Source organism: Vombatus ursinus, unplaced genomic scaffold (assembly GCF_900497805.2).
Source record: "Vombatus ursinus unplaced genomic scaffold, bare-nosed wombat genome assembly UNPS02014797.1, whole genome shotgun sequence".
Taxonomy (NCBI): Eukaryota; Metazoa; Chordata; class Mammalia; order Diprotodontia; family Vombatidae; genus Vombatus; species Vombatus ursinus.
This window is the reverse complement of record NW_020954575.1, coordinates 2,059,493-2,073,053: the sequence shown is the minus strand read 5'-3', so window position 1 is coordinate 2,073,053 and position 13,561 is coordinate 2,059,493. Positions and strand designations below refer to the sequence as shown.

At 40.9% G+C, this 13,561-nt stretch overlaps 1 protein-coding gene across 1 annotated transcript in view; it reads right to left on the bottom strand.

The window, feature by feature from the left end:
* Positions 1-12,291, bottom strand: part of CUNH17orf64 (chromosome unknown C17orf64 homolog) — a 46,730-nt gene extending 34,439 nt beyond the window's left edge. The window contains exons 1-5 of the mRNA XM_027870474.1: positions 12,241-12,291; positions 5,073-5,174; positions 4,536-4,711; positions 3,442-3,541; positions 2,558-2,756 (exon numbers count right to left, since the gene is read on the bottom strand). Coding sequence (XP_027726275.1) covers positions 2,558-2,756; positions 3,442-3,541; positions 4,536-4,711; positions 5,073-5,174; positions 12,241-12,291 — 628 coding nt within the window. The remainder of the gene's footprint in view (positions 1-2,557; positions 2,757-3,441; positions 3,542-4,535; positions 4,712-5,072; positions 5,175-12,240) is intronic.
* Between the last annotated feature and the right edge of the window lie 1,270 nt (positions 12,292-13,561).

Genomic DNA, 13,561 nt, shown 5'->3' with positions numbered 1-13,561 from the left:
TTTTTTTTTTTTTAAATGTTTTGATGATCTTAGAAGAAAGGAAAGGGAGGGGGGAAAGGAATACACCATAGGGGAAGAGAGAAAAGATGGGGGAAATTGTTTCACATAATTTATATGGACAAGTTGAAGACTATACAAACAAGGAAGAAGGGGTTGGGGAAGAGCACAACATTTGAACCTCATTTTAATCTAAACTAGTCAAAGAAGAGAATACACAACATATAGTTAGGTACAGAAATATATTTTGCTCAACAGGAAAAGAGAAGTGAAAGGGGAAAATGGGGAGTAAAAACTCAACTTTGGGTAAATCACAAAGAGGAATTTAAAAAGAATGGATAAGAACCTGTCATTGAACTTTGGACACAGGAGGGAAGAGAGGCAGGGGAGTAAAGACAGATTGCATCAAACCCAGAGTGCTCTTCCCACCCTCCTCTTTACAAAAAGAGAACAGGAAACTGACCAACACAATCACCAACCACAATTTCAGAGGACTCATGATGAAATCTACTATGCATCTCCTGATAGAGAAGTAAAGGACTCAATATGCAGACTGAGGCACTTTTTTGGACATAGCCAACGTAGTGATGAATCAGGAAGACCTGAGTTCAAACATGACCTCGGACCCTAGCTATATGTGACTTTGGGTGAGCCACTGAACCTGTCTCAGTTTCCTCATTTGTAAAATGGGAATAATAGCACCTTTTCCTGAGAGTTTTTGTGAAGATAAAATGAAAGAATATTTGTTAAGCATACAAACTTTAAAGTGCTATATAAATGCTACTTGCTATTATTACCATGCATATTTGTCACAAAAGTTTTATTTTTCTTTTTCAATGGGAGAGGGAATATTGGAGTGAGAGAAGGTTAATTTTTTTCAATTAAAAATATAATAACTTTTTTAGAGTTGTAGCTTGAATGCAGCTAAAACTAGAAAGGGAACAGTTAACTGGGGGAGTGGGGAATATTTGTAGCATTTCTCTGATACAGGTCTCATTTCCAAGATACAGAAAAAACTGATTCAGGTATATAAAAATAAGAGCCATTTCCAAACTGATGAATGGTCAAAGCAAATAAGTTGTGTTCAAAAGAAAAAAAAAACTAAGCTATCAGTAGCCATATGAAAAAAATTGCTCCAAATCACTAATAATTAGAGAAATGAAAAAGTAACCATGAGCTGTTCAGATTGGCAAAGCTGACCAAGAAAAAGTGACAAATATTAGGGGAACCTGCAGGAAAACAGGCACAATAATGCACTCTGGTAGAGCTGTGAAATGATTCAGCAATTCTGGAATGCAACTTAGACATCCCAAATTACTAAATTGTACATACCTTTAACTTAGTGATACCACTGCTGAGACTATACCCCTGAGCAATAAAAGAAAGAGGAAAGTACCCAGGTTGATAGTGAGTGATGTTAACGTGGGGCAAATTATTTCCTATCTGAGGATGTGAGATCCTGTAAAATAGGGGATTGGACTAGTTCTCCAAGAGCTCCCTTCCCAACTTAAATATCCAAAATACTCTCTCTCTCTCTCTCTCTCTCTCTCTCTCTCTCTCTCTCTCTTACCACCAAGAATGGTGGTCTGCACACAGTAGATGTGCAATATATGCATATTGCATTGATTCCTCTTCTCTTTTCAGCCCCTACATTCCTGTTTGGTTCAGATTTGTGCTCACAGCAGAGCTGCTCTGTGGGCTGAAACCAAGTGTGGGAGTGGCTTAAAAGGCTCATGTCAGCAGATGCAGTGGAATTTGGGATGAAAAAAGTTTTTCTTAGGGCTCTGGGCTGTAAGCTCTTCAGAACAACGCTCCCTATCTCAAGTTCCCTAGATATTCCCTAGCCAGAGTTTTAAGAATAGAAATGACTAGCCCTTATCAACTCTTACGAAAAAGGAAGATGTCGTTTTAGGTTTATATCACGATGACCTGGGTTTGAGTCTTGACTTATACACTTATGTGACCCTGGGGCAAGTCACTTAATGTACCTGAGCTTCAGTTTCCTCATCTGCAAAATAGGGATAATAGAATACCAACCTCTGAGAGCTCTTACCAGGATCAAAGGAGACAATATATGTAAAGCTCTTAACAAACATGAAAATACTATACCAATGCCAGTTACTATCATTATTATGTTAGGGCCTCTCCCAGATCTGGGCAGAGTAGAAGGGTTGGTATTTTGCCCCCCACTTCCACTTCTTAGGGCTGGTCACTTTATTGGAGTAAATCTAATCTTGTAATCCCACAGCTTCATTATGCCCTTTTGGAAAGGGTCTTGGGAGTCATTTAGGGCAACTTCCTGCCCTTTGGAGCATCTACAGCATCTGGAGTTCATTTGAACACCCAGGGAGCCTGAACTCTTGGCTTTTTGCACTACAGCAAAACTCTTGGTTTTGCACTACAGCTAATCCCTCATTTCTTGCTTCTCTTCTTGTCCCTGGGGAAGAAACATATCTGATAGTGCTCCCCAGCTGCCTGAATATACTGCCCTGATCTTGATTAGCTAGCACTGGGGCCTATTCTCCCAGAGATTCCCCTCCTAGAGCCATGTTGGCATTACCTCTCTTGATCTGGCCCCCATGTTTCTGCTTCCCAGAAAGGCAGGCTTCAGGGGCAAGGCCCTGCATCCTGTTGAGCTTTTCTTTTGAACAGCTGGAGTCCTGGTGGAGGCCCCAGGCATTATAGAGCTTGGGCAGGCTGTTGCTTTGCTCAGTAGGGGAGGTGACTGTCTCTGAGGTGTCCAAGGGCCGGAATGCCACCTGTAAACATACAGGATGCCAGGGAGCTCATGCATCAGGGAAGAGAAAAGGGGCCACTAAATTCTTAGTCTCTCTCACTCCACCCTCCAAGCACAGACAAAGTTGGGGAAAGTGGCCTAAAGCTGGCCATTAGGATCCTAGATCAGACACTGTTGCCTCCCTCTCTGCTCCTTTCTCTGAAAAAGAAAACCAGGGCTCCAATTCTCAACCTGCCTTCTAGAAGAATCCTCTCTCCCCACTTCACTCTTGGCACTTTAAAAATCTGGCTGAAGCCAAAAAAAAAAAAAAAAAGCGAAAGAAAGAAAGAAAAAAAGGTGAATTAACTGTTTGAACTCTGGACTCCAGGGTGAGTCCTTTCCACCTTTGGTTTCTACCTGATTGCTTTATTTGGGGAGCTAGAGATGGGAAGGAGCTGGTTTTCCCAGCCAGATCTGTGACTGGTTTTCACTTGAACAGGGAAAGTCCCATTACTCAACCCACAGTGGCCTTGTTCCTTGTTCGCTGGATGTCCCAAGGGAGAATAAACAAGAGAAGGTGTCCTGAAGTTCTCTCTCACACTCCTGTCAGGTATCTCTAGTTTCTTCCATGACCAGAGTTAAATCAATGAGAAGAACACTACCCATGTCTCCCTGAGGAGCCTGTGGAATGGGGGAAGCAGGTTGGGAGACAGGGAGAAGATCTTTACCAGGAATTTGGCATTCTGGTCGCTCTTGCTGTACTTGTACAGTCGGCGCAGTAGTTTGGCATCCAGCTCTGAGAAGAGTGAGATGAAACGCCAGAGCATCCTGGGGAGAAGAGACAGGAAGACACCTGAGCACTGATAAAAGCTGGACCAAAGGAAAAGCAATCTCTTTCACTAGGGAATAGAAATGGCCTGGGATTGATTGCCCTATCCCAGATCACACAAATAAGGCTGAATTATTTGGGAGGTGTTGGAGAATGGGTAAAAAGTGGGGGAGGTGTCAATTTAAGGATACCTTGGTTTGCTGAGCAAGTCAAGAGCTCCCCCCCCCTTTCTTTGAATAACTTAATAAGATGTTACCCTTTAAGATGTTAGATTTTAAGTTCTTTGAAGGCAGAGACTGTCTTTCTTTTTATTTGAGTTATATTCCCAGTGTTTAGCACGTTGCCTGGCATATAGTAGACACTTAATGTTTATTGACTGGTTGATCGTTGTAAGATGGGGTTCTGAATTCAGGAGAGCATGTAGCACTCTTTGTGGTCAAGAGATGTTAAAATACCAGACATGATCATGTTGGGAGCAGTGCTGCCCTAAACACATACCCCTCACATTCCACTTACCATTTCCTCCAGTCCTTGACATCCTCAAGTCTCCCCATTGACCAGGCTTCTCCCAAAGAGTAAAGGATGCTTAACATTTTTTCCCTTGTTTCCTTCAAGACCTAGCTCACGCATCATCTCCTACTTGAAACTTTTCGGATTTCCCCAACTGCTAGTGCCTTCTCTCCCCAAACTACCTTAGATTCATTTGTACATATATATTTATATATGTGTATGTTGTCACCCTATTAGAATGTAAGGTCCTTGAGAGCTGGGACCATTTCACTTTTGTTCTTAGCAGAGTGTACTTCGCACACAATAGGCATTTAATGAATGCTTGTTGGCTGATTGATTGAATGGGTAGGGGTGGCCCAGAGACCTACTTGACACAAATAGTCTCTCAATCTTTCTTTTCCTCTCTCCATCTTTTCAGCCCCAAAATGATCCTATGAAGGAAAGGACTCAGTAGTGGGATGTTTGGGGAGGGAAGTGCCATACTTCCTCCAATGCTTGATTTCCCAAGCTCGGCAATAGTGCTGCAGGAAGGTATTGATGTGGTCCCCTAGAACCATCAGGCTCCTCTTCATGTATTTAAGTTTCTTCTTTTGGGGTAGATCCCGGGGCAAGTGCAATTTTCGAAGAAACTTCTTTAGAGGTCTCAAATATTCTTTACACTAAGAGGAGACAACAGGCATGGTTAGAGAAAGCCAGGGGTTTATTTTCCCTCTGGTCATGGGGCAGCCAGAAGAAAGCAAAAGATCCCACACGATTAAGGGGAATCTGTTGCTTAGCCCATGGGCCAGTCTTCCCCCTGCTCCTTTCCTTCCCCAGGTCCCAGCTCTCCATCTATGAGATAAAATGGGCCTTTAACCCCAGTGCCCTAAGGCAGAGGAAATGATGACTGATATCTGTCTGTGTATCCTCATGTCTCCAAGGGTCTTTGGCTCTGTGGATGTACCCTGCAGATATGAGATCTACCCACACTTTCCAAAGGGTCAAAAAAATGAGACAAAACTTTGCAAATTCCTCACTCACAATTTTGAAGGTGTCCTGTCCCAGGCCCTCTGCATGGCGGATGAGTGAGTCTCCAGCTGGAATGGTGCTGGAGCTTCTCTCCAGACAGGGCGCTTCTGTCACCTGTAGGAGACAGGTCTGGGCTAGGGGTGGGGTGGGGTGGAGGGCCTCGTCTCTGCTTCTAGTTAGCGGGGTAGCGCTGAGCAGGGTTTCAGCTGAAGCCAGCTTGGCAGTCTGGACTGGGCCACCATGTACCAAAGCTCCAACATGACCCTTTCCTCCGCAACTCTCTCAAACCAATATTAACAGAGAGTGGACCATTTAAATACCCTCCTGACCCCAACCCCATACAAAGAACCAACTTAGAAAATAGGGACACTAGGACATGGGTATCCAATAAACAACTGATTCAAGCAAATATGTCCTACCTGACCCCAGCTGAAGCCTGCTTAAGATTTTCAGCAAAAATATTTAACTTATTGGCTAGCATACATAACTTATCAAAACTAGTAGGACCCCACCAGTTGCTTTCAACTGCTGCTGGGGGACTGAATGCAACCAGATGTCATGATAGCTCAACTAATAATTTTACCTGAAGCCAAATGTAAATAATTAAATCCATGTGGCACTGGAAGTCAGTCACCAAGCATTTATTAAGCACCTGCTATGTGCCAGTCACTGTGCTAAGTAACTTAGCTCACAGTCTAAAAGGGGAGAGAACATGCAAACAACTTTGTCAAACAAGAAATATACAGGATACATTAGAAATAATCTCAAAGAGAAGGCACTAGCATTAAGGAGGAAAGGCTTCTTGTGGAAAGTAAGATTTTAGCTGAAACTTGAAGGAAGCTAGGGAAGTCAGAAAATGGTAGACCAGAAGGGAGATCATTGCAGGCAGAGGGGAGGTGATGGTCAGACATGTATTTTAGGAAGACCCATTTGATCTAGCTGACTGGAGAATGGACTGGAGTGGGCAGAGAAACTAAACAGAAGGCTATTGAAAGTCCAGGTATGAAGTGATGAGAGCCTGTACCACAGTAATGGCAGAGGAGAGAAGGGGGCATATACCACGGTAGAACAGACAAAACTTGACTACGACAAAGACTTGGATATAAGGGGAGAGTGACAGAGAGCAAGGAATGGTGGATGTTATCTCAGTTGTAAGCCAAGGTGACTGGGAGGATAGTAGCATCTTCTGCAGTAATAGGAAAGTTCAGAAGAAGGGAAGGTTCTTCTCTGGGGGAAGAAAATAATAAGTTCAGTTTTAGATGTGTTGAGTTTAAGATGTCTGTGGGATATCCCACCTATTGGGGCAAGAAGTCACTATTTGACAAAAACTGTTGGGAAAACTGGAAGTCAGTCAGGCAAAAATTAGCAATAGGCCATCTCATACCATATACCAAAGAAAACTCCAGGTAGGTAAATGGTTTAGACATAAAGGGTAACATCATAAACAAATCAGAGGAACATGAAAAAAAATTACCAAATTTATATGTAGGGGAAAAGTTAATGACAAAACAAAAGACAGAGAGGTGCACAGAAGGTAAAATGGACAATTTTGATTACACAAAACCTAGAAATTCTTGCACAAACCAAACCAATATAGGTAAAATTAAAAGAGAGGCAGAAAATTAGGGGGAAATCTCTGTAGCATTTTTTTAAATAAAAGTCTCATTTCTAAGACATATAGGGAACTGATTCAAATTTTTAAGAATAAGAACCATTCCCCAATTGACATGAATAGTAGTTTTCCAAGGAAGAAATCCAAACTATCAATAGCCATGTAAAAAATGCTCTAAATCACTAATAATTAGAAGAATGCAAATTAAAACAATTGTGAGGTACCACTTCATACTCATCAAATTGACAAAGTTGAAAAAAAGGAAAATGTTAAATGCTAGAGGGGCTGTGGCAAAATAGGCACATTAATGCACTGTTAGTGGAACTCTGATCTGTTTCAGCCATTCTGGAAATCAATTTGGAAGAATGCCCAAAAAACTATTAAACTGTGCATACCCTTTGATCCAGCAACACCAGTACCAAGTGTATCCCCCCAAAGAGATCATAGGAAAAGGACTTATATGTGCAAAAATATTTATAGAAATTCTTTTCATGGTGGCAAAGAATTGTAAACTGAAGGGATGCACAGTAATTGTAGAATGGCTCAACAAGTTATGGTATACGAATATGATAAAATATTATTGTAGTATAAGAAATAATGAAGGGGATCATTTCAGAGAAACGCAGGAAGATTTATACGAATTTTTGCAAAATGAAGTGAGTAGCAGCAGAAGAAAAGTTTATATAATAGCAACAATATTGTAAAGACAAGCAATTTTAAAAGACTTAGGAACTATAATCAATATAAAGGCCAACAATTCCAGAGGACTCATGATGAGACATAGTACCTACCTCCAAAGAGAGAGATGCTGGACTCAGAATGCAGATTGAAACGTTTTTTTTTTGACTTGACTAATGAGGGAATTTGTTTTGCTTAACTTCATGTTTTTAACAGGTTTTGTTTTTCTTACTTTCTCACTGAGTGAGTGAGGGGGAGATGTAAAAAAAATAAAATTTAATTTTTAAAAATTTTTTAAATTTAGTTTTTAAAACAATGTCTGTGAGACATCCAGTTCAAGGTGTCCAGTAGACAATTGAAGATTCAAGTCTTGAGGCTGGGAGAAAGGTTAGGGCTAGGTGATAAGTAAATCTGAGAATTATCAGAATAGAGATGATAAATGAATCCACTGGAGCTGATGAAACCACTAAGTGAAAGAGTATAGAAGGAGAAGAGACCTAAAACAGAGGTCTGGAGGATACCTACTGTTAGTTGGCATGATATGGACAAAGATCTATCGTAAGAGACTGAGGAGCAGTTAGAAAAGTAGGAATAGAATCAGGACGGACCAGTGTCATGAAAACCTAGCAGAGAATAGAGTATCAAGAAGAGGGTGATTGACAATATCAAAGACTGCAGAGAGCGTAAGAAGGATGAGAACTGAGAAAAGGCTATTAGATTTAGCAATTAAGAGATTATTTGAAGAGAGAAGTTCCAGTTAAATGATGAGGTTGGAAACCAGACTGTAGAGAATTGTTAAGAGAATGAGAGGAAAGGAAGTAGAGGCACTGAATTATAGACAGCCTTCTCAAAGAATTTAGCCACAAAAGGATGAAGACATATGGAGCAATAACTAATGGGAATGGACAGATCAAGTGAGGAGTTGTTTGGTTGGGTTTTTGTTCTCGGAGGTTGGAGGAGAAATGAGCACATTTGTAGGGAAATAGCCAGTAGACAAAAAGATTGAAGTGAGAGAGTGGGGATTATAGAGAGGACAGTCTACAGAAGATGGAGTGGAATAGGATGCCTTTTGCATGTAAAAGAGTTTACTCTGGCAAAAAGAATGGTCTCTTCTTCATGTGAGATTGAGGTGAAGTAGCAGAAGGCATCCAGGTGATGTGAGATGAGAAAGAGGGGAGAAAAGGGAGCTCTCAGTAAATGGCTTCAGTTTTTTCAGCGAAATATGAGACAAAGTTCTCAGCTGAGAGAGCAGAGGAAAAGGGATCCTGGGAAGTTTGAGAAAGGATGAAGAGGTTCGGAAAAGCCTCTGTGGTGAGTGGGATAGTGAGTCAATTAGGGAGGTGTAAAAGAATCTGCTTGCCACGGTGGGATCCCAGTTGAGATGATGTAACAAATTCGAATTAGATGGCTTCATTCAGTAGCACATGAGTAGGAACAGAAGCAGTGGGAATGATCCTGGGACTGGAAAGAAGAGGACGGCATAGAACTGAACTGGTTCACCAACTGGTTGAGATGAAGAAGAGAAGAGAAGATAGTCAATGCAGGGATGACAGCCTAGGAAAGAACTCAATAGATGAGGGATTAGAGGTCACAGTGAGGATCAGGAGCACGGGTTGGGGTTACAAAGCAGAGGGATAGTTGAAGTGACAACAGATTGTGATCAGATAAGGGAATTTCAGAATTCATGAACCTGGAAGTGACAGGTAATGAAGTCTTTCTTAGTGGAATACTAATAGCTTTTTCTCTCTATTCACTGCTCACAAAACTTTTTGGCCTGAAATATCTTCTCCCCACTGTTCAAGGCTCAGTGAAAATTCTGTTTCCTCCAAGCCTTCCCCAACAACTCCACAGCCCCTAGGGAGCTCTCCGTCCTCTACATTCATATTCCTTCCCTGGACCTGGAGGTACTCCTCGACATTTAGTCAGACATGTGGCATAATGTCTGGAAGGCTAGACTTGGAGCCAGGAAGACCCAGGTTCAAATCCTCCCTTTTATCAGCTTACTACTTATGTGACCAAGGGTAAATGCTCCCCAAGTGTCGGTTATTATTCAATTCAACAAATGCTTCTGAATGCCTACTGCATGCAAGATACTATATGCTATCAAAGTATCTGCTGTTGCTACCTTGCCTTCCTACATGTCTGGTCTCCTTCTCTAGACTGTAACTCTGAGGGCAAGGATTCTGTCTCATACCTTGTCATCTCTCTGACCTCTAGCCTAGTGCCTAGCATATTTTTTAAATTAATTTATTTATTTTTAGTTTTCAAACATTCACTTCCATAAACTTTTGAGTTTTAAATTTTCTCCCCCTTCTTCCCCTTCTCCCTCCCCAAAATAGCATGTAATCTGATATAGGCTCTACATATACATTTCTATTAAACATATTTTCACATTAGTCATGTTGTAAAGAAGAATTAGAACCAATAGGAGGAACCACAAGAAAGAAGAAACGAAACAAAACAGAAGAAAAAAAAAGGAACAAATAGTATGCTTCCATCTGCATTCACACTCCATAGTTCTTTCTCTGGATGTGGATAGCATTTTCCATCATGAGACTTTTGGAGATGTCTTAGATCCTTGCATGGCTGAGAAGAGCTAAGTTGGTCATTGTACAATGTTGCTGTTGCTGTATACAATGTTCTCCTGGTTCTTCTCACTTCACTCAGCATCAGTCCATATAAGTCTTTCCAGGATTTTCTGAAGTCTGCCTGCTCATCATTTCTTTTAGCCCAATAGTATTCCATTATATTCATATACCATAACTTGTTTGGTCATTCCTAACTGATGGGCATCCCCTCAATTTTCAATTCTTTGCCACCACAAAAAGAGCTGCTATAAATATTTTTGTACATGTGGATCCTTTTTCCATCTGTATGATCTCTTTGGGATACAACCCTAGAGGTGGTATTGCTGAGTCAAAGGGTATGCACAGTTTTATAGCCCTTTAGGCAGAGTTCCAATTGCTCTGCAGAATGGTTAGATCAGTTCACAACTCCACCAACAATGCATTAGTGTTCCAATTTCCCCACATCTTCTCCAACATTTATCATTGTCCTGTTTTGTCATGTTAACCAATCTGATAGGTGTGATGTGGTACCTCAAGAGTTGTTTTGATTTGCATTTATCTAATCAATAGTGATTTAGAGCATTTTTTCATATGACTATAGATAGTTTTAATTTCTTCCTCTGAAAACTGCCTGTTCATATCCTTTGATCATTTATCAACTGGGGAATTACTTATATTCTAATACATTTGACTCAGTTCTCTATACATTTTAGAAATGAGGCCTTTATCAGAGACACTGGTTGTGAAACTTCTTTCCCAGTTTTCTGCTTCCCTCCTAATCTTGGTTGCATTAACTTTGTACAAAGTACAAAAACTTTTCCATTTAATGTAAGCAAAATTATCCAATTTGCATTTCATAATGTTCTCTATCTCATAAATTCTTCCATTCTCCATAAATCTGACAGGTAAACTATTTCTTGCTCTCCCAGTTTTCTGAAAGTATGAGACTTTATATCAAAATTGTGAAGCCATTTTGATTACCCAGTGTAAGGTGTTGGTCTATGCCTAGTTTCTTTTTTTGTTTTGTTTTGTTTTTGGTGAGTGCTTAGTTTCTACTCTACTATTTTCCAGTTTTCCCAGCAGTTTTTTGTCAAATAGTGAGTTCTTATTCCAGAAACTGGAATCTTTGGGTTTATCAAACAATAGATTACTATAGTCATTGACTTCTGTGTCTTGTGTACCTAACCTATTCCACTGATCCACCACTAAATTTTTTTGCCAGTAACAAGTAGTTTTGATGATTGCTGCGTTATAATACAATTTAAGATCTGGTATGGCTAGTGCCTAGTGTATTTTTTAAACCAGATCTGTGATTTAATTGACTTAGGAAACTCCCATGAGGAACCTCCCTCTACTAAAGGTGGTCTACACCTATTTTTCCATTAACAGTCTTAGAGAATTGTCCCTGAGATATTAAAGGACTTGCCCAGGATCACACAACTAGTATGTATTAGAGGCTGGTCTTGAACCCAGGTCTTCTTACCCCCCAGTCTGGTTCTCTATCCATTACTCTATGCTGCCTCTTACCCTGCCTTGCCTCTAGACAGGGCACAATAAGGTCGAAGGTGCTGCTGAAAGAAGATGTTGGAAAATGAATGCTAGGGACAAATGAATTAAGTCACACAAAAAGTGTGTTTCCCAGTAGATCCATTTAGCTTGCAGAAAAAGGACCTCAGAAAGGCAGAAGGCAAAAGGCTATTTTAGGCATACCATAATTGAGGGATACATTAATTGATTCATCTACACAAATTCAAGTTAGGTATAAACAACTTTTCAGGATAATACATGAAAGGTAACAATAACTCACAGTTACATAGCTCTTTAAGCAAAGTACTTTGTCTATATTATCTCATTTGATCCTCATAGCAATTCCAAGAGTGGGCACTACGATTAACCTCATTTTATGGATGAGGAATCTGAGTCTGAGAGAGATTAAGTGTCTGAGGGAGGATTTAAACCCAGGGCTTCCTAATTCTAGGTCCAGTAATCCACTAAATCATGCTGCCTCACAAAGATGATGTTAATGCACTTGTAAATAAATTAATGAACCTTTGGATCCTCTCTTCCCCCCAACAGCAGTTGCTCCAGACACTGGGGAACATAAGATGCCCTGGCTAACTGTTTCAAATCACAGCAAGGTGGGACCTCTAATCCAAAGCAAGGTTATAATTTTCTAGGTCTCTAATCACTTCCTTTCCCTTCCTATCTTCTTCCTCCCACTTCCTTGAATCTTCTGCAAGCTCCTTGCTTTTTCACAATGCTCCCTCCCTCACTGTCTCTCTTCTCCTTTATTGTTGTCTGTCCCCCAAATTCCCCGCTTCACCTTCTCTTGTGCCTTGTCCCCTTCGCCCCCTAGTCCGTCCGAGGCCTCCATCTCAGCAGCTCGGCTGGTGGGCTCCTGAAAGGAGATACACACCTCCCCCAACCCCTGACTTCCGATCCTCCTCTATGACCTGAACTCCCCCCACCCCCCAGAGTGTGGAGGTTGACTCCAGAACTCACAGGGGAACCATGGCAACTGCCAAAACAGAGCACCCTCTCCATAGTCCCTAAAGATGCCTTGCCAGATTTTAATGTCATCTGTAAGGGCCCACAGCTGTATATGGCCCAGAGAGAAGAGTACTACATACGTACGTAGTCTCATTAAGGACCCCAGACCTTTCTAGGGGGCCAAGCTAGCTCAGGAGGTGGCAAATGCCCCCATAAGTACATATATATATATATATATATATACACACACACATATATATGTGTATATATATACATATGTATGTACACAAATAGATAAACAGATAGATGCTCAGAGACTTATGAGAACTTGATTTTAAGCACATAATTATCATAGCTATGGACAACAAATACAAAAAAGCATTTATTAATAACTGTGTGTAGAGCAGTGTGTGTTCAGTCACATCTGACTCTTTGTGACTCTATGTGGAGTTTTTTTAGCAAAGATACTGGAGTGGTTTGCCATTTCCTTCTCCAGCTCATTTTATAGACGAAGAAATTGAGGCAAACAGGGTTAAAGAGACTTGCTCAAGGTTACTCAGTAAATGTCTGAGGCCAGATTTGATCTCAGTTCTTCCTGACTCCAAGCCTGGTGCTCTATTCACTGCGCCACGTTGCACTGTCATAGGCACAGAGAGAACTAAAAAGTTTATATAAGATGTGGTCCCTGTCCTCAAGGAATTTATAGTCTAGTAAGAGGATAAGACAGAAATACCTGGAATTTGAACTTTACTCAGTAGGTAATAGGGAATCACTCAAGGGTGACATGACCAGATCATTGCTTAATGAAGATAAATAGCTAGCAGGTAAGCTGAAAGAAGGATGGAGAGAAGAGAGGCAGATCATCCTGATAAATGACTATTGTAGTAGTACAAGTGGATGGTAACAAGGACGTTTATTAGGGTGATGGCCCTGTAAGCAGAGAGGAAGGGATAAGAAAAGAAATGTTGCATAGGTAGAATGGATTGAGGTGAGAGAGAAGGAAAAGTCAGAGACAACCTCAAAGAGACTGGGTGAATGATGATGTCATAGACTGAAACAGTGAAGTCTAAAAAGATATGCTCGATTTTGACCAATGCTGAGTTTGAGAAGGTAAAAAAACAATCATCCAGGTGGATGGATATGTCCTATTGCAG